The sequence below is a fragment of the Dryas octopetala genome, chromosome 1, assembly GCF_963921425.1.
Source record: "Dryas octopetala chromosome 1, drDryOcto1.1, whole genome shotgun sequence".
Taxonomy (NCBI): Eukaryota; Viridiplantae; Streptophyta; class Magnoliopsida; order Rosales; family Rosaceae; genus Dryas; species Dryas octopetala.
In genome coordinates, this window is record NC_141366.1 from 3645451 (window position 1) to 3670109 (window position 24659).

The 24659-nt window shown below is 35.7% G+C and overlaps 3 protein-coding genes across 3 annotated transcripts; all 3 read right to left on the reverse strand.

Moving 5' to 3' along the window:
* Nucleotides 1-8081: 8081 nt before the first annotated feature.
* LOC147296580 (uncharacterized) lies at nt 8082-9778 on the reverse strand. Its single transcript, XM_086229053.1, has 3 exons — nt 9681-9778; nt 8591-8762; nt 8082-8431 (listed from the first exon to the last, which is right to left on the reverse strand). Exons 2-3 carry the CDS (start codon nt 8759-8761, stop codon nt 8363-8365), a joined length of 240 nt encoding a protein of 79 aa, XP_086085179.1. The 5' UTR covers nt 8762; nt 9681-9778; the 3' UTR covers nt 8082-8362.
* Nucleotides 9779-13252: 3474 nt separating this feature from the next.
* On the reverse strand, nt 13253-15294 carry LOC147296581 (uncharacterized). Its single transcript, XM_086255549.1, has 2 exons — nt 15149-15294; nt 13253-14957 (listed from the first exon to the last, which is right to left on the reverse strand). Exon 2 carries the CDS (start codon nt 14856-14858, stop codon nt 13938-13940), a length of 921 nt encoding a protein of 306 aa, XP_086111675.1. The 5' UTR covers nt 14859-14957; nt 15149-15294; the 3' UTR covers nt 13253-13937.
* A 5149-nt stretch (nt 15295-20443) lies between these two features.
* Nucleotides 20444-22030, reverse strand: LOC147296582 (uncharacterized). Its single transcript, XM_086229431.1, has 5 exons — nt 21587-22030; nt 21298-21513; nt 21095-21193; nt 20936-21016; nt 20444-20851 (listed from the first exon to the last, which is right to left on the reverse strand). Exons 1-5 carry the CDS (start codon nt 21956-21958, stop codon nt 20444-20446), a joined length of 1176 nt encoding a protein of 391 aa, XP_086085557.1. The 5' UTR covers nt 21959-22030.
* Between the last annotated feature and the right edge of the window lie 2629 nt (nt 22031-24659).

The following is a 24659-nucleotide window of genomic DNA, read 5'->3' on the forward strand; positions in this document are numbered from 1 at the left end:
TTGTTTTATTATATTTTTAGGGTTTGAGTGGACGAAATTTCTTCGCATTTAAGCTTCCCTTTTAATTTGATGCTGTGGACTGTGATTTAATTAGTGCTCAGAAAAGGCTACCTAGTTGCTCCTCATCCTCATGCATGGAAGAGAGAGACAGACAGACAACGTGACACAGTAAAGCAAATTACATGTCATTATCCATCTAGCTATTTGGGAATTGTAGTGGGATCGCCGCCTCAAGTGATGATCCAATTAATAATCCTTATTGTTAGGGCTTGTACGGAATATTATGGAATTAATACGTTTGCCAACATCGATAATTTTTCATGCTACTTCAGCACTATTTTACTTAATTTTATGAGTAATGCTAGATGTATTACAATTTTTTATATCATATATGCGTTATTGTCACAAAAAAGAAATATCATATGTGTTACATTAATTTTTAGCAATAATAAGACCCATTTATATCGATTACTCAAAACGTGGTACAAATAGTTTGTTAATCTTAATTTTATCATGCACCTCGATCACCAATCGTTTAGTCTAAGAGGAAAAAGTACTGATTAAGTGCACCTTTGAGAGAAGGCTTATATATATATATATATGTGGAAAGTTAATGGGTAAAGCGATTAATTAGTAGCTAGCATATATGTAGTTTGCATGGAACACTTGGGTGCATATTTAGTTAATATATATTGACAATTAATTGGTTGGGGGACTCCCATGCAACAACAACGCTTTTGGCAATGTTGAGTTAAAATAGAAAGAAAAATACTTTCTGGATTATGAGAAGCACTTGATAAGTATTTGCAGCAAACAATGCAAGAATTAATTAGCACTTGGTTTTTCTGATAAAATTTGTTGTTTGTTTTTCATTAACACGAAACCGTCATCACCAAAAGTAATATAATATTACTGTGTAAAGTGCTTCATACCATTAACACATACAAAAATAAATTGTAATACTTAACATTGTTTTTATTTTTTGTTTTAATTAAAGGTGGAACAGAAGATGAAATGAGAAAAAAAATGTTAAATAATTTCAAGATAAAAAACTTAAAAACAATTTTAAATGTGTTTAGCTTTAAGCTCTCATCTCTTCCCCTGCTTTATCTTGCAGTTTTTTTTATCTCTCCCCTCTATTTAATTAGATAAAATATTAAAAAGGCCCAAAGCGCGTAAAAGGACGATTCTAATAGGAGAATTATATGAGTCCAGAAGTTACAAACACACAAGTGAGTGTGGAAGGATGTTGAAGTGCATACATGAAAAGGAAACAAAATTTTACTATTATTAATTCTTAACAGAGAAGAAAGATTTGATGATAATATGATTATAATAATAAAAAAGTAGGGTGGGGAGGGATATGCGAACAGTGTGTACCACATGCTAAGCTTGTTATTATACGGTAAAAGATGCAAAGTAACACAAAAGGTGGGAATTTTCTCCAAGAGGTTTTTGCTGTAAATAGCTTTTGATTAAAACTAATAATAATAATTATTATAAGGTCATACTAATCATGACATGTTAAATTACTGTGTGATAGATAGGACTCTTTTTCTTCAAAGTAGTCAATTACGACAGATTGATCAGTTAATACAGAAAGAAAATATCTGTGACACGCATGCCCCAAATTTTATCCATCTTTATGGCCTTTTTAGCGTCACAAAATCTTTAACTTGTCTCACAACTTCAGTGCCTAACTCGTGATCATAATTGAAGAAAACAAAAAAGCTAAGAACACCAACTTCTTCTGTATAATTATAAATTTGTCATTTTTATACAGTTTGAACTTAGCAAAAGCTAGAGTTTCAATCTTTCTTTCTTGCTTTCTTTTGCTCTACTCTTTTTTTCTGTTTAATCACCTTTTTTCAGATGGAGACACTAAATGGTGTGTTGGTCGCTTAATAGTAATTTCTTTTGGGCGTGGCCGGGGCTGCACAGGGATGAAAGAATTAGTGAGCCACATGAAAGCCAAAGCTTCGTCTATAAGGAATATCTTCTTTAAATTTAATTTGCAAGTACTTGACCATTCAGCCTGCAGCAGGCTAGAATAGTTGAGACACCATTGTTCGATCATATCTATCATACATACCCTTCTTTTTGTGTGACCCACGTATTATATACATTCCGACCATTACAAAAAAAAAAAAGATGTATTATATACATTGGGTTTGTACAAGAGTGTAAGTAGAATCCACTATTATATTTTATGTGTGAGAGTGTGACATAATATGTCAAATTACAGTATTTAAGAATAGTTTTTTTGTGTTAGTATCCTTGAAATGATAGCCCTTTAATCAAATTGTTAAACGATTTCCGAATTGTTTAATTTTTTCCAAAAGATAATCCTTGCATAGAGATTTAGAAAATAAACGGCTTCGATTATAGAATTACAATGTAAAATGAATCATACAAGTCGTACCTCATTATGTTTAAAATGAGGTATACCTCAACGAAAAAGGCATGATGTATATGATACTTCTAATTTCCAAAAATTTAGTGTTTAACTTGATTCTTTGAACAAAGTATAACATGCATGTTCAGTTTGGAATTCACTTTCAAAATTTAGCATCTTTATTATGGTGAAACAACAGTACGTATGTAATATATCTGTTTTTGGATTTCGATTCAATATGTGCATGGAAAATGAAATTTCTAAAATTAAACAGATTGTTTACAAAAAAATTTTATCAATCTCATCAGAATACTACAAGACTTTGGCTACTTCATTGACACATAAAAAAAATACCATAATTTGGCTTCGTTCTTTTGCAATGTTGATTTCTCTTTTTTAAAAAAGTAGTTATCTTTACTTCAACATGCATGCATTAGTAGAATTGTAGCAGAAGAGAAAAGAAACGACATTGACATCTATGTCAAAGCTTGATGAAATTAAATTGCAAAATGCAAAATAATATATAGGGTGTAATAGTTACTTCATGTCACATAATATATTATATTCTTTCACAAAATTTATTGGCATTTTATTGTAATGATATAGTGTGTATATCATCTAGCTTGGAAACAACTGAGATATATAGTGACATTTTGACAGGAGCAAAGTCCAAATATATATAGGAAAAACATTTAGAAAATTATGATTAAATACCAAATTTCAATAATTTTTTGGTATAGTATGAAAACCATATAATATTTCAATTGAACTACCAAATTTAAATGTAGTTTTTTAGATTAGGTCACAAATATGTTAGCCTCTTTGATTTAAGCCTTTTCCATTTGACATTTTTATCTTTTGGCCCACATATGATTAGTGTTAGTTAAAATTTATAAGGTTTTGACAAAAGTAACCTTGAAGCTTTTATATTATCTTGAAAATTTGCTAATATATGTAGTCTCAACTTCACATTTAGTTGTGACTGTACGACACTAACAATTTCAAATTTAGTTGTGACTGAACGACAGTCACATCTAAATTGTGAGACAGTCACAGTTAAGTTGTAATTTAATTAATTTTTTTTTAGATAAATTATACTACAATATAATATAAATAGAGGTCAAAACAATACTTTTACTCAAAATAATATATAGTATAGTGTTGTGAGTTGTCTTTTTCAATTTACCAAGACAGTCACAATTAAGTTGGAACTTGATTGATTTTTTTTTAATATAATATAGTATAAATTAATGTAATATTTGTGATGTAATATTATTTTTTGTGATGTAATATTTGTGATATAATATTAATGTAAATTAATGTAATATTTGTGATGTAATATTATTTTTATTTTTTTATTATAGTGATATGTGATGTAATAATTGTAAATTCTAATATCTTTTACTTTATTAATTTGTTTAACTTTTTAACTAGTACTTAATCTAAAATGTTATTTAATTTTAATAACTAAACAAAAAAATTATTAAAATTTAGTAGTTAAAATCAATAAAACTAAAAAATTCAGTTAAACGTTTTTTTTGGCCAAGGAATTCAGTTAAAATGAAAATATATGATTTCTAATTTGGCGTGCTCGGGCCCCATCGGGACTTAATAATGGACAAAAGTTGGGGGGTGGGGTTCGTGTACATCTCCTGAAATTGAGAAAGCATGGGCTGGTGGAGCCCACCATCGTCCAATGATGTGGCAACATATGCGACGATCAACGTCAATCTTTTTCATCAGATGCCTATGGTCGGAGATCCCTACCGCCACGTCATCCACTAGTGGGTCCCAATACGGACACTTTCCTGAAAATACACGACTGAATATATACGGCCCGATCTGGACGGCGCAGAATATTAATTGATTTCAACGTTGATTAGCGACCCAAAGGACTGCCTCTAAAAATTTATGAATATTCATTGTTTCCTTTTCAGAAATTACTTGCTTTCGTTATATTTAGAGGCAGCTTCCCTTTGCTTCTATGCAATGTTAAAATCAAAGAACATAAATCTTTGAATTTCTCCCTCACATAGTCACATCTAATATCTCAAGATCACACTCTTTTAAGTTAGAGTCGTTAGACCAACTTTGAATTTTTTGTCTTTCAAATAAACAAATGAATTAAATAATTATCTATCTTGATAATCATTTGGACTCAGTTTTCTTTTGATATATGAAGTTTAGAATCTAAAACTTACGAATGACAATTGCTAATAAATAAAAAAATTAATTACATGTTTAGTTCATTTCTCTTTATTTCGATAGAAGAGATTAAAAGTTTGTACTTTTCTCCTCTAGATAATATTAAACTGTATTAAATAATTACTTACCATCATAACCGACAAAGATACCCAACTTTACTTAATTCACAAAAACCTTGCTATCTCTAGCTAGCTATTATTTTTTCTTTTGCTTTCCAAAGGTATTCACTAGCTGGTTAACTGGATTGTCGAAAAGTAATTAGCCAGGGGAATGTTTTCTGTGTTCTTACAACGTACATTGATCTACATTCTAACATCATATATATTCTTTTAAAAGAAAATTAGGTTTTTCAATGACCATCAATTTGCTTCATATGAACAAACAAAAACAAGACCAGTACATTAGTGCTAAAAGAGATATCTGTCGTCTCTGCCTGACCTCTCGTGCTCATCACGGTTGAAGTGTTTTACAATATCAACAGTGCAGTCAAAAAATTTTAGAAATAAAAAAAAGAAACATGTAAGTCGACTAATTAATTAATACGATATATTTTCTTAATTACAGTGAGTGCAATACTTTAAATTATTTGTGCTTTTAAGTGAAGTAGGCGTTAAATTATATATGCACGGGTGGAGCTAAGCTAGCTGACAATCTTTTGTGGGGGCATTAATTATTTAAATTGCATGCATGATCGTGCATCCTGCTGCTGATTTGATCTTAAATTTAATCGTAAACGTGTGGAAGATTAATGTAGTTGTTTAGAAATCGATTAATCGGCGATCGAAAAGAGTAGTGATCTGAAATGTGGTTGGTTAGTGGCGTTGGAATCTAATTCCCTCCATGATATGTTTTTACCAGACTGACTGACTGACTGACTGACTGCTGACTACGTACGGCTTTTCGCTCATTTTCATGCCAAAAGCTACTCTTCATGTGGAGAGATTTCGTTGGAAAGGAACCAAATTGCAGCCTTTACATATTCACTTGTCTCTCTCTCTCTCTCTCTCTCTCTCTCTCTCTCTCTCTCTCTCTCTCTCTCTCTCTCTCTCTCTCTCTCTCTCTCTCTCTCTCACACACACACACAAATAGGGGCACATTGCGCGTAGACAGATAATATTATACATGCAATTCCCCCACAGAAACTTGTCCCACCATACCAGCAATTAATGGTGCACTTTTGAGTTTCATATATCATATATATAAATCAAATGGAGATTAATTAGAAACGTACGGATATATGGTATTGGTTGATGGTTGGACCTCAATTGCCCACTTTTTGTTACAAACTTGCATGAATCAAGCATTATGAGGGGGGTCAACTTCATCAAAGAATCTTAGCCAAACGAAGAAATAAAAAAACTAACTTAGAATTAAGCATGGTTCTCCATCCAATTTCACTTATTTCCAAAGAGATATTATATGTGCCATTAATTTATTGTCAAATATTGCGATAAGAGTGCATGGCTACGTTAATTCGATCTAAAGTAATTAAAACTTTCTAATCAAAGAGAATTATAGAATAATGCTAGATGTATTGATCATATTATTATATATGTAACAGTTGGTGTGTTTATTAAAAACTTGACATAATATATAATTGATGCAAATTAAAAGTAAATCTTAATTACTACTGCTACTTAAGGTAGTCCACTAATATGGTTGAAAAATGTAACCCCTCTATCTATGTGGATTCTACCTAGAAGCGTCAATTGACCACGCTAAGTCTTCTATCTTTTCGGTCTCCATCAAATTTGGGTTATTATCTTTGAATTCTTTGTTTTTTGTTTTTTTTTTTTTTAAGAGATTAGGAGAATAATTCTTTTTGTTTTTTTTTTTAAAGAAAGTATAAGAATAATATATGTGTTTGATAAAGTATCTTGAAGAGGCAATTCCACGATTTGCAGAAAATTATGATGTGTAATATTGTGATTCCTACACAAAAGAAAGTTTTGTTGATGAATATTTAAGAATTCTTTATTGTCCCTCTTCTGGATCTAGCACAGTCTATATAGCATTACTCTTAATATATATATATATCTAAGGCAAGTACAGTTGATAGCTAGATATCCTAGAAGAGTGGCTAGCAGGCTATAACAAAATGTTTTGATAATTGCACATGCACATCTGACAGTGATACATAGATGCTACATCAGCAACGTACCAAGGATAATTGGATACATAGTTGGGTAGCTTTATGGACATGACATATGACATATATAGCAGATGGATAGATAGCATTACTCTCCCTCTATCATGCATATGCATGTATCTCTGCGCGCTTTAATCTGATCATCCAAGAATGATCACAGCACATCATCATCACCAGTAAATATACCCATATTTGCATGCCGACAAAAATTATTATGTGGAACGAGGTTTCGTCTACCCAGATTGCAGAAATTAGCTAGGGTCCGGAAACATACCTTCATGAGCACAAAGACCAAAATAAAAAAGTTGTGGAAAATAAACTAGCTAGTTAAAGTTCTCAATTCTTTCTATATACTTTATTTAAAGACTAATACAGTACCGGTCCCCACTAGCTAGTTGGAGGCTTTAATTAACCTATATTTTTATTCAATCATTTCTTGTTTTTCATCTTTGTTTGAGATTTTTTGCTTAAGTACGTGGTGAGATCGTATTTAAAATAGAGAGAAGGAAAGAGAGGTAGGGAAAGTAGAGTAGCCAGCCGCCGGAGGTGGTGGGGTCGGTGACTGAAGATCATGAAATTTGGGTCTTGAAAGAACAAGTTTGGGTGTTCCTAGAATCCCTTGTTATCTTTCCAGCACTTCAAATTAGGTTTAGGCCCAATTTAAAAGTCCAGTGTAATGTGTGAAGTAATGTGTGAATGATGCGGTCCTTCTGAGAAAGGCCCGAGAACCGGGCACTCCAAAGTCCAATGTAACAGAGTTCCCAGGCCCACAGAAGCGTATGACTCTTGCAGAGGAACGAGCATTCCTATGTTGTCACTGTCCCAAAGGATGCTGGTGTGATTGCAGGCATGAATGTTATGCGAATCATCAATGAGAAGTACAAGGGAGAGGATGCATAAGAAGAAAGTGGAGGCCAAGAATGCATGCATTGGAGAACTATGCATACAACATGATCAGGAACACAGTGAGAGATGACAAAATTGAGGATGCTGTTGAAGAGGCCATTCAGTGGTTTGATGGGAGCCAACTTGCTGAGGTTGATGAGTTTGAGGATAAGATGAAAACCTCTGCAACCCCATCATTGCCAAGATGTATCAGGGTGCTGGTGCTGGTGGCATAGATCATGGTGCTCCTCCTGCTGGGCCTAAGATCGAACAAGTGGACTCAGAATTTCTTTAAACTGATGTTCACATGAAACGGATGGAGAAGAAGCTTCTTGAAACTCGGTCTAGAAATCCCATTCAAATTAATCTATACCTCACCCTCTCATCCTTCAACCCGTTCTAGTCCGAGGTAACTTAAGCCTTCATTCTACCGAGGTCAGTAAATAGTAAGTAAATAAATAACTTAAGCCTTCATTCTACCGAGGTAAAGACTCTGGTTTACAGATTATTGGAAAATTCCTTACAAGTATCAAATTAAACTGCAACAGATACGATCAAAATCACATGTCCAGAATTTTCCATATCTAATGCACTTAAAACAAAATGGGAAATTATATGTGAACATTCTCAGGTGATACAGTAGAACAGCTTCCCTTACTAAGCCTCTGTCACAGATGACACCAAATAATCATACATTAATTTAAACTTTGTTCTCTACAAAATCCAAACTACTTCCTTCCCCTGCTCAGCCTCTGCAAGTGGTAATTAATGCTTCCCAATGATTTGTTTTTGTTGGTCTGCAGCAAAGGAGTCACATACTTTAGGGACAGTCCTTGAAGAATGTTTGTCAATTGAAATAAGGGATAGACTTTTAAGCATAAGAAAATGATTTTGGAAAAAAGGATGATAAGAAACTATGAAGATGCAGAATCCACAACAGAAAACCTATAATCTACCTGAGCATCCATACAAGTACCCAAAAGTTCCTTCTGCCTTACGCACTTATCATCACAGTTGTGGTTAAGAGCCAAGCAGTTGAGAAATGTTAACATTTCCTTCATGCAAGGTTTGCGAAGAGCGCCAAATTTCTTTGGATTAATGTATAGCGTACCCGCTTTCCGACCCATTCTACAATTCAAATGACATGTATCCAAACACCAAACTGTTAGGCTCAACCAATTCTTGAAAGAAGAATCAGAACCAAAATCCAATGAGCACTTAAAATTGAATATATCATGAGGAAAGGTACAATAAAGGGAAAACATTACAAACACTTGTTAAATTTGTGAACTATCCTTGATATCTCTTATATGATCAACGTATAACATATATTTCATTTGGAGAACCAAGCATAAAAACAAGTTTGTCAATTGGATGGCATACAATAAACTGGCCAGTGACTTTCTCTAAAGACTTATCTATTGTATACAGGGTGAGTACGCCACTCAGGTTCCCTGACCCAGCTATGTTTTAACTCCAATAGGTAAAGAGCAAATAATGTTGGTTTTGAAATTCATCATAGAATCATTTACTGAATGATACTTTTGCTAAATCATCATCAGTTGCACTAGAATTGTAAAATTATATCAGCCTCCAATGTGTCTCGTCCAATTAAATGTGATAACAAGTTCATTTAAATGTTATAAAGCTTGAAAACCGAAACGAGTCAGAAATAAATTGTCTTTCGGTTATCAGCAAGCACAAGTATTGGTATAGGATGCAGAACAATAATGAGCAAAATCCGAGTTTCGATGTAGATGAGCAAGCACAAATAAACCCAGTTGCGGTTAAATCGGAATGAACAGTGAGGGCAAAATGCTAATTAACTTCGATTAAATTAAAAAACTTTCCATTTTTTTCCCAAACTTGATGACCTACAGAACATCCTTTGGATCAAAATCAACTAAATAAATTGAAACCCATTTATTCATTATTTCTTCTTTCACCAATGAAATCAAACCCAATTCCAGCAACAGAGAAATGAAAGCATGATAAATAGAGAAGAAGAAGAAGAATAATAAAAGAAGGAAGGGCAGAGTGAATTACCGAATCAGTGGCTCTAACCGTGAAGAAGTGAGAGTGATAAGAGGGACACTGGCACTCTAGGGCTTGCTCTTCTATTAATTTTTTTTCTTTTATTTTGCTCTTGGCGATTTGCATAGATCGTCTTCAAGTTTTGAACAAATGGGACTGAAAGTAAAAAGCCCTACATAAATTGGGCTGGGCCTAATTATAACCCCAAGGTTAAAGGACTAGTTCAAGCTGAGCAGGCCCGATTCAACTCCGGCTCGGACAATGGGCTTTGGGCTAGCTCTATTCAAATAGACAGATAATTGAACAATGAATCCTATTTTTCTTTGGTATCCTTTTTTTTTTTAAAGTAAAAAATAATAATATTTCCTTCTCAAATTTTTTGTGTGATTTTCTTAACAACACTCTTTTTTTCTTTTGGGGGGGCTATAGTAGGGTGTGCTAAGCAGCTAATGGCTGGAATAACAGGTGACAAGTCATGTAATGCACCACATAATGAAATAAAATAACAATAATATTAAAAATATCAACTATTATCCCATATTTTGTTGATTGTAAATAAATGAGGGAGTAGGGCTAGCAATTGACAAATGAAATGTCAGCACATCAGTTTGGATCCAAAAAGTTAGGATAATAGTTGATGCTCTCATACTAATTATATGACACAAATTAGTTATTAATTTAATAGTGTTTCTCTCATTGATATTAAAATGTCCGATATTCATCTCTCCCAAAAAAAAAATCTACTTTAGTGTTACAATTTCCATCTTTTTAAGTCTTTCAGTTAAATTTGTGAGAATCATCGGATGTCACAGTTTATGTATGAGAAAAATTCCCAAAAGAGATCCTTTGTGCTATGTAAAGTTAAAGCAAGAGAATTAAATGATATATCCTTGTTGTATGGAACAAAGGTAACAAGTTATGGTTAGCAATGAAGGCGGTCTCATCACAAAAGCAACTCTTGTCAGTGATCACGAAATGAAAGAAAGCAAGAAAAAAAGCTTAAGAATCAAATAAACAAAGAAAGCTTGAAGAAAATGCTCTGTAATCAATTGATCAAAAGTTACAGCAAAAGAGCAATACACAAAGCTTTATACCGTAAAAAGTTAAAAACCAACTAAACAGTATTCTAACAACTGATTTCTTAACAATTAGAACCGGTAGGATCTTGACACCTGTATCCTCAACAGTCAGATCTCTTGCCATCCAAACAAACAGATAATATGTACGTGGAACAAAACAGTAACTCCCGTACAAATTTGTCAAACCAATTATATATTATCTTGTTACTCCTAGGCTCCTAGGCTCCTAGGTAGGACTACTATACTTTTTTAATTTAATTCCCATTATTCAACACTCAAATCAAGTTGATGGATGAGTGGCTAAGTGGTTAGTGGGTGGGATATATGGACCCTTCTCATTCCAAAGCTTCCAACATCACTCCACTAATTTGCACCAAACCACCTGCTAACTTCATCTTTCTTCAAACACGGGGATTTCCCAATTGGCCATATACAAATTCGAACTGTCTTTTCTTACACGCTGTCTCCTCACTCTCCTGCTTTCAAATCAATTCCATAAGCAATTATTTGATCCAATCTTTAGGCTTTGGATTTGGTTACATGTCATTAACATCAGGTTTATTTTCCTAGCAATTTAGGCTCATTATTAGTTTTAAATTTGTATCAAATTGTCTCCAACTTAAACACTTATTTTAAAAAATTGAGTTAATTTGATATATATTATTGGCCTATTTTTTGAAACTTAAATTTTTTAAATTAAGTGATTCTCTAACATGGTGTGCGAGTTTGTTATGATATTTGAATTTTTAAACATGGTAAGTTTATGTTGAAGCAGGCTACCACATGTAGCAAGAATTTTAAAACTTTTTTGCTTTCTCATAGTCAAAATGTCAAATGGCACTCATATTCCTTCGGATTGAAATTACAGTATGATTGTGACAGTATAAAAGAAAAAGACAATGAAAAATCCACACTTTTTGCTAGATACCAAAAACTAGTTACTCTACAGCAGCTTACTTCCTGGTGTTGATAAAAGAAAATTGGTACTTTCTTCATTCTTGTGATTGCTTGTGCTTCACGTCCTGAACAAAACTACAAACTATTCTAATTGTTTTTTATGTATGTGAAAGTGAAACCAACAGAATTTAAATAGTCCTTGAACAACTCTGCATTGTTTTGTTTCTTTGTTCATGAGGGCCATGACAACCAGACCTCAGATAGGCCTAGAAATTCTGGCTAAGTTCAAAATGGGCTGGGTCCCACCTTTGCAATTCTTTGGATTAAATTATGGTATGCTTCAGGGAGAGATAATGTTGGATTGGGCTTCTCTTGATCATGCATTTCAAATCCAAATTTCAAGACTGAAGCTGTGGAGGTTGGAAAAAGAAATTGAGAAATTGACATGAAATTTAAATATACAAATTAAGTGGGCCCAACAAATTGACAGCCGCTTGGGGTTTTTGGACCACTACCACATGGAAGCCAATTATGTTAGTTTCCAGCTCTAATCATTCTGCATTAGCAGGCAAATTGCAACATGGCTTTGCTAATTCAAAGTTGCAAACTCCATTTAAAGAATGTTACCATTTTCTCTGTAAGAAAGAGAACTCTCACAGCTCACTCTCTTATCGGATATTTCATCATGTATAAAGTTTAAAACTAAACTTTGAATACATGCAACCATTCATAAACCACAATATATGATAAATTTGAGTGTTTTTACATCCGTGAGAGTTCAAACATAGGATGTCTTATCTCATAATAACCCTTTAACTGTTGAATCATTTGTGCAGATTAAGGAAGTTATCTTTGTCAAGTTACAAGTGCTGCCTGCTTAAGGATTCAAAATTTGAAATTCTATTATTGCAGAGAATGGAGAATTGGTAATTGAAGTAAGGCAAACTTTTCGGCTAAGTCGCGTGACAAAATTGACATTACTTATAGTTTAGGTAAAAGCTCAGACCACTCACAACTTGCACTAGTGTTGGACTTTCTCACTTTTTATTGAGTACTAAGTCTTCCTCTAAAGGCAAACAATAAATTGCACCTGCCCTTTTAAGCTTTAAATCCCCCACTTCAAGATTTAATTATGTAACTGCTACTCCACTCCACTCCAATAGATATATAATCTACTTCCTTAAATCCAGAAATCCTAAGGTGAGTGATCATATACACCATCCCTCTCATATCATTATATCAATCCATTACATGTTGATCTTGGTGATGATGTGATTGTGAGAAGAGAACATATACATCGTGAGAAGAGAACGTATACGACCTGCCTTACCGAGGACTTTCTAGGGGCATGTGAGTTCACTGTTAAGAGCTGCAAAATGCATAGAGGAGACCTAGCACTATCATATTATTTATTGTAAAATTAAGCTACTCTTATAATGGGCAACAGCTGAAAATACTTGTGGTGTGTATTCCTGCATTCTTTTAATGGACATGGCAGTAATTGAAATAGTTCTTATTCCATTATCCAATTGTTTCCTTTCAGACCAATTCAAACAGCAGATTACCTCTTCCACATAAAAAGGAAAAACACCACAAAGCATCTTACTTGGGGACCATTTTGCGTCAAACGCATTATAGTGTACACATTTCAACATATGCAGTACCCACTACCCACTTTTGCCCAACATTGCTTAAAATGAATTTGACTGCACTATGTGAAAGCCACCTAAGAACATGATCAAATCCACATCAACCTCTGAGCCCTTGGAGGCTTTTGACAAAATTTGAGGACCCTTTCTTAGCAAACATGACACAATTTGGTAATTTATACCAGTACTAGCAGAAAGAACCTAAGAGAATAAAAAGTGATGAAGCACTATCTTAAAGAAAGAATGAGGGTGTCCTCATGATAATGAATGATTACTGGTGTAAGAAACCTCAGGACACAATAAGAATGGACAAAATGATTACCCCACAAGTTCCCCACTTGAACTAACGAACACCTAAATCACTCCGCAGAATTTGTCAGTTCTGTCTGGAATTCACAATGAAGCTCCAACAGAAAGTGATTTAGATCATTCACGATTACCCTACCTTCCCAAAACACCCAAGAGCAAGAAATAAACAAATGACAACAAAGTAACCCAAAAAAAAAATGACAATAAATTAAGGGGAAAAAAACCTTTCAGATTAACGCAGAAGTAATCATCTTGAAAAACTAATTAACAGATTAAAAGAATTAACAAAGACCTCTTGGTAATTAATGGAGATCTAATGCACAATGGCTTTCTGGTCAAGTGGTTCTGAATATTGTAGGAGAAGAAGCCAGTGGAAGTACCTTGGAAGAGCTTGGAGGATTCTGTGGTACATTATGATGATGAAGCTCTCTCTGACTCTCCTTGTTCTTAGCAACAATGAGTTTCACAAAAGACCCATCTTTCTCTTCTGTTACAATTGTTGAATTGGGCGAAGCTTTAGCCCCACAATCTTGAGCAGACCCACAATTCTTAGATGCCTTTTTCTCAGCTTCTTCCATCAATCTTCTCAACAATTTCTCCTCTGCATCCCTTAGAAACTTAAACTTTGGAGGGGGTGAAGATCTCAACCTGTTCAGCTCAGCTTCTGTTGATGATTCAAAGAGAGGGTTGAATCCATGGTGTTTGTAAGAGTCCAAAGGGTTCAAAGGTGAAGACTTTAATGTTGGGGAAGCCAAAGGGGTAAGGAATGGGGAGTCTACAGACAGAATTAGATCACTCAAGCTTCTTGTACTTGATCCTTTTCTGCTTCTATCACATCTAGATTTCCCATCATCAGACTCCAAATCTTCCTTTGTTTCCTCTTTGATTGTGAAGAGAAATCTGGGTGGTCCAGCCAGATTGTGCAGCCTCATGAGCTCTGATTCCACACCTTCTTCTCCATTGGCCTTGAGCAGCACTTCTTTGCTTGACCCCAGCTCCAGGTCTGGTTCACTAGAATTGGCATCTGGGTCCCTCACATTCTCCTGAGAGCTGTTGTGGGTGTGCAAAGAAGAGGGTTTCTTCCAGCAACTAAATTGGAAGATTTCTTTTGCATGGTTGCTGTAATCATCTTCAATCTCTCTGTTGGTGATTCTCTTCTTCCACCATAGCAAGTAGTAAAGCTCCGCAACAAGGGCCAAGAGGAGGCATCCAAAAACCAGGCTCAAACCAATACCCAACCCACTGAAAGATGTCATCTTTGCCCTGGAATTTTACATCCCCAGAACAACTAGACTTGAACCGGTCATAGGCTCATAGCTCAAGATTCTCTCAGTTTTCCACTATAAATTAAACCCCTGAAGAAGAAATAGTCACATTTATTCAAGGACTACTAATTAAGTACCAAATTACTATAAAATAATAAAGAACCCAAAAACTACTTTTTGGTGAATTTCACAGTATAAAAATCTTCATAGGAAGTTGCCTGAAACACACGCTACGACAAAATGAGGGACTGTGTGAAAATTCGGCGCAAAGAAAAACTTACCTTTAAAGCCCAAGATTTCAACAACCCAGAAGAGCCAGAACCACAAGTTGTGAAGAAGTCCAATGAAAAGTAAAAACTTAGCTTATAAAATTATAATATTTATCTTTGGAGCAGAAGTCAAATTGAATTTTGGGGTACCATCAGTGAGCCTAAGCTGGAGGTGTGCGTGTGTGCAATGGCTGGAAAGCAACTCATATGGGTTTGCAAAAGCGTGTGTGCCATTTTAATCATAAACAACCACAAAGGAAGTAAAAGAAAAAAGAAAAGGTTTACACTGTGTAGTGTGATTATCTTTGTGTGAATTTTTTTTACCTTTTAATGTTAGAGAAATTACTCATCGTATTAGGGGTTTGGAAATTTTAATCTCCAATGAATCTCATTTCTTTTGTTATATTGAAAATGGTCCAACTAGTTATCGAACAGAAAAATATGGTTGTAACATTAATTTGACGTATTCTATAACTATAATCACAGAATCACTCTCTTACCGCTTGGACTAATTCATATTTCATGAAAGATCTTTTTTACCCATTTTATTACAATTCCTTTTTTGGTAATTTTTCCAACATGATTTATTTTAATAAATAATGGGTAGTGACTAGTGAGTGAGTGAGTGCATCACCGAAGCTGGTCATCCACGTAATGTAGCGTGTCCAGAGGACAGTGCCAAAGAACAAACCCGTCAGCCATGAACATCTATCTAGCTGTGCTTTGCCTGCTCATTTTGAAACTTCCATAAAGCTTGTTTGCCCAACAGATGTAAAATGCTTCCCAAATTTTTTTTCTTTTTGGGTTGGTTTTTTGAGTGCGATGGGGGACAATGAAATTTTAATCAATCTTCAACCAAATGTCTCATCCTCACTCTTACACAAAAGCGTAGGGAGGTGACCTTCTTTAATGCGTCGGTATCTTCCCTACTAGACAAACAGAAAACCAAAACCGAATCTTCTCATAAAGTTTTCTCTATTCTTTAAGGTAAGGAATTCACCATCTTTTCCACTTAAATTTTTCTTTATAACTAGTTATTGAGAGAAATCCAATGCATATACAATAGTTCAAGGCTGATGATTATTCCTTTTTAGATCCTTATATGATGCATGAAACAATATTTGGAAAAAAACAAAAGTGTTTTTTAAAAAATAAATATAGGAAAAAAAGTGTGCAAAAAAATAAAAGAAAAGCAAGCTGGTTTAAAACAGTAAAAAATAGTTTAAAAAGAATTTGGGCCGACGGATGGAACTGAAAAAGTGAAAATTAGGTTGAGGCCCATCGTAGTAGGACTTGTGCAGGCATATGACCTCGAGTTATCATATATCATGGACCAGGTGGACCCATTTACTCGGGTCATTGATGATCACTGAAAGGTCAAATCAAAACCGTTCGCGATTTGCCCCATTATAGTTGCCTACTATTGTGGATCCAATCTGATTTAATCCATCTAGTCAATACTTAAAGGCCTCGTTTGTTTCACAGAACTGTCTTGGCATGGATTATCTATAGGAACTGGCATGGACTAACTTGGCATAGACTAAGTTAGCTAAGAAATGCCTTTATGTTTGGTGTAGTGCAGGACTAACAAGGTGGAGATACAGATTTGAATCCATCTCATACGCAAACCAGAAATGAAATCCCATATAACAAAAAAGATAGAAAATTTAACACCCACTTCATAAAATTACAACAACCAAATGAAATCTCAGATAACCAAACTGCACAATCAGGAAAAAACCAAGTATGTAGACAATACCCACTTCGCAAATCTCACAGAAAAGACAGAAAACACAAAGACCGACTTCGCCGGAGAGCTGGGCTGCGAGCGGGTGGCTGGGCAAGCCGCCGGAGAGCTGGGCTGCGAGCGAGTGGCTGGGTTGGGGTGGTCTGCGCGCGGGTGGCTGGGCAAGCCGCCGGAGAGCTGGGCTGCGAGCGGGTGGTTGGGCTGGGCTGGGCTACGCGCCGGTGGCTGGGCAAGCAGCCGGAGAGCTGGGCTGCGAGCTGGTGGCTGAGATGGGCTGGGCTGCGCGCGGGTGGCTGGGCAAGCCGCCGGAGAGCTGGAGTTGCGGAGGTGACTGGTGGCCGATAGTGGAGGGCGTCACAGGGAAGAGGTCCGGTGATGATGGTGAGGTTCCATGTGACGATGGTGAGGCAAGTCAAGAGGTTCTTAGCTAATCCTCCACTTTTTCATGGGTTTCACTAAGCCCATCTAAGAAGGTTCATTTAAGTTGGAGGGGATTCACTAAGCCCCATTTTTTTAAATCCCAAGCTCACCAAACATGAGTTTAAGGTCTTAACTAAGCCAATCCCTATTAAGAAGGTAAAACAAACGGGCCCAAAAGGACTTTTTTAGTACGTCTGACTGTACTGATTAATTTCTATCAGATAATATTAATCTGTTTCGAAGAGTACTGACTATTTATTTAGAATATTATCAGGTGTTTGGTACTGTTCTGGATAAACAGTCTGACTAAGTTATACTGTGTTTAGTGCTCCGTCGGATAATAGATCAAACTTTTTTTTTTTTTTTGATAATTTAGTGGAAATTTAAGAAAAACACTGCCCAAACAAAATTTTGAAGAAAAAATCATAACCTAATTTCCAAAAAAATGTAATAAATTATCTATTGAATAAATCTAAAATAAATGATAAAAATAAATAATCAGACACTATGTATAAAAGAGGAAATATATATAAAAAAAAAAAAGATGAAGAGAGAAGAACAGAGAAGAAGCATATTGAAGAGAGTATGAGAGAGAGAGAGAGAGAGAGAGAGAGAGAGAGAGTGAGAGATGGATACTTGAAGAAGAGTGAAGAGAATAACCTGTGGAGAATATAGCAGAGAAGAACCCTAGGGAGAAGAAGATGAAAAGAGCGTCGATCTGTTGGTTTTCAGCGTGTTTTTGTTTTCCCAATTTTTTATAATTAAGCGTGTATTATCTAATCCTAGGTGTGTGGGTTGTATTAATCAGTCAGGTAATTAAAAGCCCAGTCTGGTTTACATAATCAGGTAATTAAATAATACAAATTGACACCAAACAACTGACATAGACTATTTACTCATATCCAAAGTCTAATACGATGTATCAAACATGCCCGAGTTAAGATGCCTAATTCAAACTATAGGGCCCTCATTATATCTTCTTATAAAGGAATGATATCTGGGGTGAAGTCATACACGTGTACCACTTTGTACGGTTCGTCATACATACAGTGGCGAAGCTATGTAGTGGAGAATGAGATTTATTATCCGCACACAATAAAATTTCTGTTATTAATTTGCCTAAACAACTCAATTTATCTATTCATATATATTTTTTAATTTGCAGATAAAATGCTTGAACATTTCACACAATGATTTTTTTTGTTTCAATAGCTTGGTGGGATGATGAGAAATGGACTTGTGTAAAGTTATATTTGGTGTAGGAGATAATTTGTGTACAAAAATTCTCTTGGGAAGTTTTTAAATGAAGTCTCCAAATGAGATCTTAGTTGTGGCTCGACAATGAGATCATTAATTTGGTGGCTTGCAAAGAAAGAGTACTAGTACCACATTTTTTTGGGAAATGGGAGTAGATAGCTTTACACAGCCGCTGCTCTTAAATGGTTGCTCCTTATTTTCAAAAGGGCACTAATTATAGTTGGGAATTTATGAAATGCTGGGGTTGGTAGAAGAAGATGAATTAATTAAGGATATGCATTGGGACAATTAATTTCCAAATATGCAAATCGGATTTCTATCCATTTTGCGTACCAAGTGGAAATTCAGTGGTATCCAAATTTATTTGGGCCTACGTGGGCTGCTCTCAACACCCAGAGAGAGACCTGGCAATGGTAAAACAAAGCCGTTTGGGACCTTTCTGCATTCAATTGAATGGCTTAAAATTTTTATTTTTTATTTTTGGTCAATGAATGACTTAAAATTCAAATACATCCAAACCCAACTCATTATGAGGCGTACATGCATGGTAGAAGGTTGCTAGGCCATTTGATATGGTATAAAAAGCTATAAGAATAATTGCTTTGCCATATATGGTAGTGTCACGCCAATGAACGTTTGGCTCTTTACATGCAATGAATTAACCTTTCTTCTTTATGAAACTTCACAATCTAGCTCACATGTATAATTAATAAGCTGATTAATTTATATAAAGTAATCGTTTCTTAGAAAATATTAAAATAAACACGCACCAGATTGTGATAAACTTGTAGAGAAAAATAAATCCTTACATCAAAAGAGCTAGCTAAAATGTATCTACACTTGATAAATGGAATTTGAATTCTTTCATTTGATAATAAAAAATAGAATATACTTTTTGTTTTGTGTCTGTGTGTGTTGTGAACATATCTTTCTGACCTTTTTGCGGGGGATTGGAGTTTGAAGCAAGCTTTGCCAGTTTGGACTTTAGGCTTTTGCACTAAGGAATAATTATCAAAACGAGGCCCAAAAAAAGAGTTGGTTGAGAAGTTGACTCGTCAAGTTACAGATGCTACCCTAAAAGGAGATAAAAACATTACGAAAATGTTTTGTAATCCAACTCTTTTTTATTTTTTTCCCCTAACTTTCTCATATAACTTATAACACTACAAGAAAAAAGGGTTTGGGAGAGGAACGTAATTCGTCGCCCAAAGTAGAGTTTCGTCGCCCAAACGTTTGGGCGACGAAATTGGTTCGTCGAGCAATTGGTCGCCCAAGGTTCGTCGCCCAAGAGTTTGGGCGACGAATCCATAAATTTCGTCGCCCAAAGACACCTGGGGGCGACGAAATTTTTTTGTCTCCCAACACATAAAATTCGTCGCCCAAAGATTTTTAGGCGACGGACAAATTTCGTCGCCCAAAGAGGGTTTGGGCGACGAACACCCTTATTCGTCGCCCAAATCATGTTTGGGCGACGAAATTATCCGTCGCCTAAACAAGATTTGGGAGAGGAATAACTAATTTCCTCGCTGGAACGTTCTTTGGGCGACGGAATTTTTCGTCGCCCAAAGTGTGTTTGGGCGACGAACAGGTGTATTCGTCGCCCAAAGCATGTTTAGGCGACGAAAAATTACGTCGCCCAAACATGCTTTGGGCGAGGAATATATTTATTCGTCGCCCAAACACCCTTTGGGCGACGAAAAATTTCGTCGCTCAAACATTTTTTTTTAAAAAAAAAAATTATTTTTTTTATTTAAATTATATATTTAAATTTAATATTTAAAAAAAAAATTCTTTATTCAAAAACTATATAAAACAAAATTCATAAATTTATATATCAAAATATCCATACAAAGTAGTAATTAACCCTAATATATATAGTCAATCTATTCTAAACTAGTAGCATCATCATCATTCATATCTAACGGAGGTTGATGAGAAGATGGTGGCGGGACAAACCCAGGTATCGCCTTGGTCAATGCAGCATACAACGCCTCCTTCTCCGCTCTCTCAGCTCGTAAGTCCTCCTGCAACTTCTTCACTTGAGCGGACAACCCTGCGACGACTGCAGATGGCTGAGACGAAGATGAAGACGAAGACGAGGATCGAACATCACGAATCCGCCCATATCCCATGCCGCGTATTTCCTTACCGGGCCTAACACCCAGTGAGTCTATCATAATACGAAGTCCGACATCGGGATCGGATACTGGAATCGACTCCAACGGAGTACCCGGAGGGTGCTGCTCGGCCAAGCTCTCCAAATATATTCTCGAGTTGGCCACCATCTCATCCTTCAAAATGTTATATATACAAGTAACCAATTAGAAAAATAAATATAAAAAATTGTGAAAAAAATTAAAATATAAAAAACTAACATGTTTTGCCTTGGCCGCATCACAACCGGGATGAACATAGATATCTCCGAAAGTATCTATCTCCGGAAATTGCGACCCACGCTGAAAAAGAAAATAATTTTGTCAAAGACCCAACCAATATTAAAGAATATATATGTATTAAATTAAATAATGACGTACCCGACGTCGCGACTCCACTCGATATGAGATGGGCGTCGGACCACTATGATGGTTAAACGGCTTCTCTTTCCGGTTTCTGGCGTTGGCGACCGATTTCTTCTGTTAAATATTAAGCAAATTATAAATATGTTAGTGTATGTATACAATAATAGAATAACAAAATAATAATCGATTTTTTAAAGTCTTAAGATAATAAAACGTACCAAAAACGACGGACTCATGAAATGATCGCACAAAAAACGCCACTGGTCAGACCGCTCTACCAACTCCATAGGGGGGTTCGCCAATGCCTCAACTGCCGACGAAAATCCCTTGAAATACACGTGTAGTTCGTGCTTCCACTGCCTGTAAGACTTGATGAGTAAATCTGTCATATACGTGACAGTGAGGGGATCATCCATCTGAATGTCAAAGTTAACCTGAAAAAAATATTAGATTGTTATAAATGATCAAATTTATCATTTTGAATTAATTATTGAGCTATATACTCACTGAGATGGAGCGGATCACTTTGTGTTGAATCTCTGCCGGCAATTTTTTCCAAGTGGTTGCAATCATGGCGCACTCGGCACGAATAATAGCCCCCACATCATGCGAGAACAAACTGTCAACGTTAGGATCTAACGGTCGTCGGCCGTTTTGCACACACATGACTGGAATCCGCGCCCCAGTACTGCGCACGATCCGAGAGGACTTCAACCCACTACATGGTCCCCTCGTCGCAGTGGATGACGTGGCAGTAGATGAAGCGGAAGCGGAAGCAGTGACCTGACTAGAGCGGTGAGATCGACGGGCCCTCCGTGGCATAGAGGGGCTCCCAGTACTCGAGGATGGCTGAACTACATCATTGGGAGCTGACTCCATCGCCTTTCACCTTATAACTAAATTATATATATTTCTCAAACTAATTAATCTACATTTTGTAATTAAACTAAATTTTATATTTAAAAACTAACAAACTAACTAATCCACATCACATGAACCGCTAACCACCGCTAACCACAACACATAATTGTGCACTCCCAAACTGTCCATGCGCGCTCCAATAGACTCTCGAACGGGTCTAAGGTATCGATTGAAATTTAGTGTACAAAGTTATCCACTGATAACTTCGCACGACTAGTTAAATGTACAAGTTATCGATTGATAACTTCGCACAAGCGCTTCGTGCCACATGACCTCACCCAGTACTCGAGGAGTGCTGGACTACGTCATCGGAAATTTTGCAATTACAACTAAACTAAATGTAACATACAAACTAAATTATAATTAATCTAACAATATACATATAAGCATACAAACAATTTTAATCTAACAATATACATATAAGCATACATATACATATAAGCATACAAATTAATTAATCAATTTTATAATTAATTTTAACATACAAACTAATTCACTCAAAAATTTAATACAATTATATATGAAACATTAAATACTAAATCATACAAAAACTTAACTAAAAGATAGATTAAACACATACCTCACCAAAAATGCAATTATCCTTCACAACAAATGCAACAATATCCTTCCTTCACCAAAAAAATAAATCATTGTCAAATATGAGCCCAACATCAATCTAAATTCAGATTTCACAACCAAACCACTAAATTAAAAAAACCCACAACATTAACTAATTACCACTAAAATCAGAAATTTCACAATCAATTTATGCAAAATCCACAACAAGTACAAAATCCACAATATTAGAAAACATAAAAAACAGAAAATACCATAAAAAAACAGAAAATACCAATAAAAAACAGAAAATACCAATAAAAAACAGAAAATACCATAAAATACCAGAAAATACCATAAAATACCAGAAAATACCATAAAATATCAGAAAATACCATAAATTCAAAAAAAAAAAAAAAAAAAAAAAAACCTGTGAGCTGCTGCTTTCGGCTTCGAGGTGGGGGGGGGGGGGGTTTTTGGGTGACTGGTTTCGGCTGTGGGGGGGGGGGGTATTTTCGGGGGTGGGTCTCGGCGAGGGTGGGGAGGGGCGGGTGGGTCTCCGATGGGGGGGGTGGGTTTCGGTAGGGGGGTGGGTTTTCGCGGGGGGTGGGATGCCGATGGGGGGGGGGGCGGTTTTGGGTTTCGGGGAGGAGGGAGGAGGAGGAGGAGGCGGAGGGAGGAAGGAGGAGGCGCTGCGAGGCGAGGGTGAGGGACAAGGAGGAGGCGCTGCGAGGCGAGGGTGGGTTGAGGGATCGAGTGAGCTGACTGAATTGAACCCAGAGATGGGTTTAAATTTAAAGACTTTGGGCGACGAAAATGAATTCGTCGCCCAAAGTGACTTTAGGCGAGGAATTAACAAGTTCGTCGCCCAAAGTTACTTTGGGCGACGAATTCATGTTCGTCGCCCCAAGTATATTAAAGCGACGAAAATGAATTCGTCGCCCAAAGTCGTTGACTTTAGGGCACCGTTTTATCCCGCCATAATTTCAGACTTTGGGCGACGCACTGTTCGTCGCTTAAAACTATATTTCGTCGCCCAAAGTTGAATTTTTTTATGAACCATAGTCGTTCATACGTTCGAGCTCCAATACCAAACTTCTAGATCTCCAATTGACCTAATATTTTAGAGGAATGATCTTTGAGTGACAAACTAATAAATGAACGGTTCAGATCGTTAAAAACACAATCGACATATAAAGTTCTACATATAAATCAGTGATTTTTGCATTTGAAGACTAAAATTATATCAACTCTTTCGTTAAAACCTTGTAGCTTCAATAATTGTGAAGACCACAACGTGATTATCACAATCAGAGCCATTCTTCATATATGTTCACACTCAAAGATCAACCCTGGAAAAAATCGGCTCAATCGGAGTTCATCTACCCGTTCGATTATTATTATAAGAATCAAGATCGTTCTTACATCCTAAATGCTAAACCTAACTTCTACATCTCCAATTGAGTTAATTTTTTGCATGGATGATCTTTGAGTGAGGCACTAAGGAATGATCGGTTCGGATCGTTAAAAACACAATACAAAAGTGATCTTCTACATACAAATACACTTAAAAAGTATAATTATATTAACTTTTGGGTAGAAATTTTGGTGATTCAACAATTTGTGAAGACTACAATGTGATTTTAACGATCGGAACCGTTCATTCTATTCGTTTATACTGGAAGATCATCCCTGCAAAAAATCGGCTAAATCGGAATTCATCTCATACTTCGATTCGTATTACAAAATTTACAATCGTTCATAAGTTCAACCACCGTTACCTAACTTCTACATCTCCGATTGAGCTAATTTTTTGCATAGATGATCCTTAAGTGAGGCACTAAGGAATGATCGGTTCGGATCGTTAAAAACACAATACAAAAGTGATCTTCTACATACAAATACACTTAAAGAGTATAATTATATTAACTTTTGGGTAGAAATTTTGGTGATTCAACAATTTGTGAAGACTACAATGTGATTTTAACGATCGGAACCGTTCATTCTATTCGTTTATACTGGAAGATCATCCCTGCAAAAAATCGGCTAAATCGGAATTCATCTCATACTTCGATTCGTATTACAAAATTTACAATCGTTCATA

Bases quoted from the DNA above. Each gene is read 5' to 3' on its own strand.
- LOC147296580 (XM_086229053.1), bottom strand. From the start codon at position 8,761: ATGGGTCGGAAAGCGGGTACGCTATACATTAATCCAAAGAAATTTGGC. The intron at 8,432-8,590 runs GTAGATTATAGG...CCTTTGCTGCAG, and splicing joins GTACTTGTATGGATGCTCAG to ACCAACAAAAACAAATCATT.
- LOC147296581 (XM_086255549.1), bottom strand. From the start codon at position 14,858: ATGACATCTTTCAGTGGGTTGGGTATTGGTTTGAGCCTGGTTTTTGGA.
- LOC147296582 (XM_086229431.1), bottom strand. From the start codon at position 21,958: ATGGAGTCAGCTCCCAATGATGTAGTTCAGCCATCCTCGAGTACTGGG. The intron at 21,194-21,297 runs GTACGTTTTATT...AATATTTAACAG, and splicing joins TCATGAGTCCGTCGTTTTTG to AAGAAATCGGTCGCCAACGC. The intron at 21,017-21,094 runs GTACGTCATTAT...TTTCTTTTTCAG, and splicing joins GAGTGGAGTCGCGACGTCGG to CGTGGGTCGCAATTTCCGGA.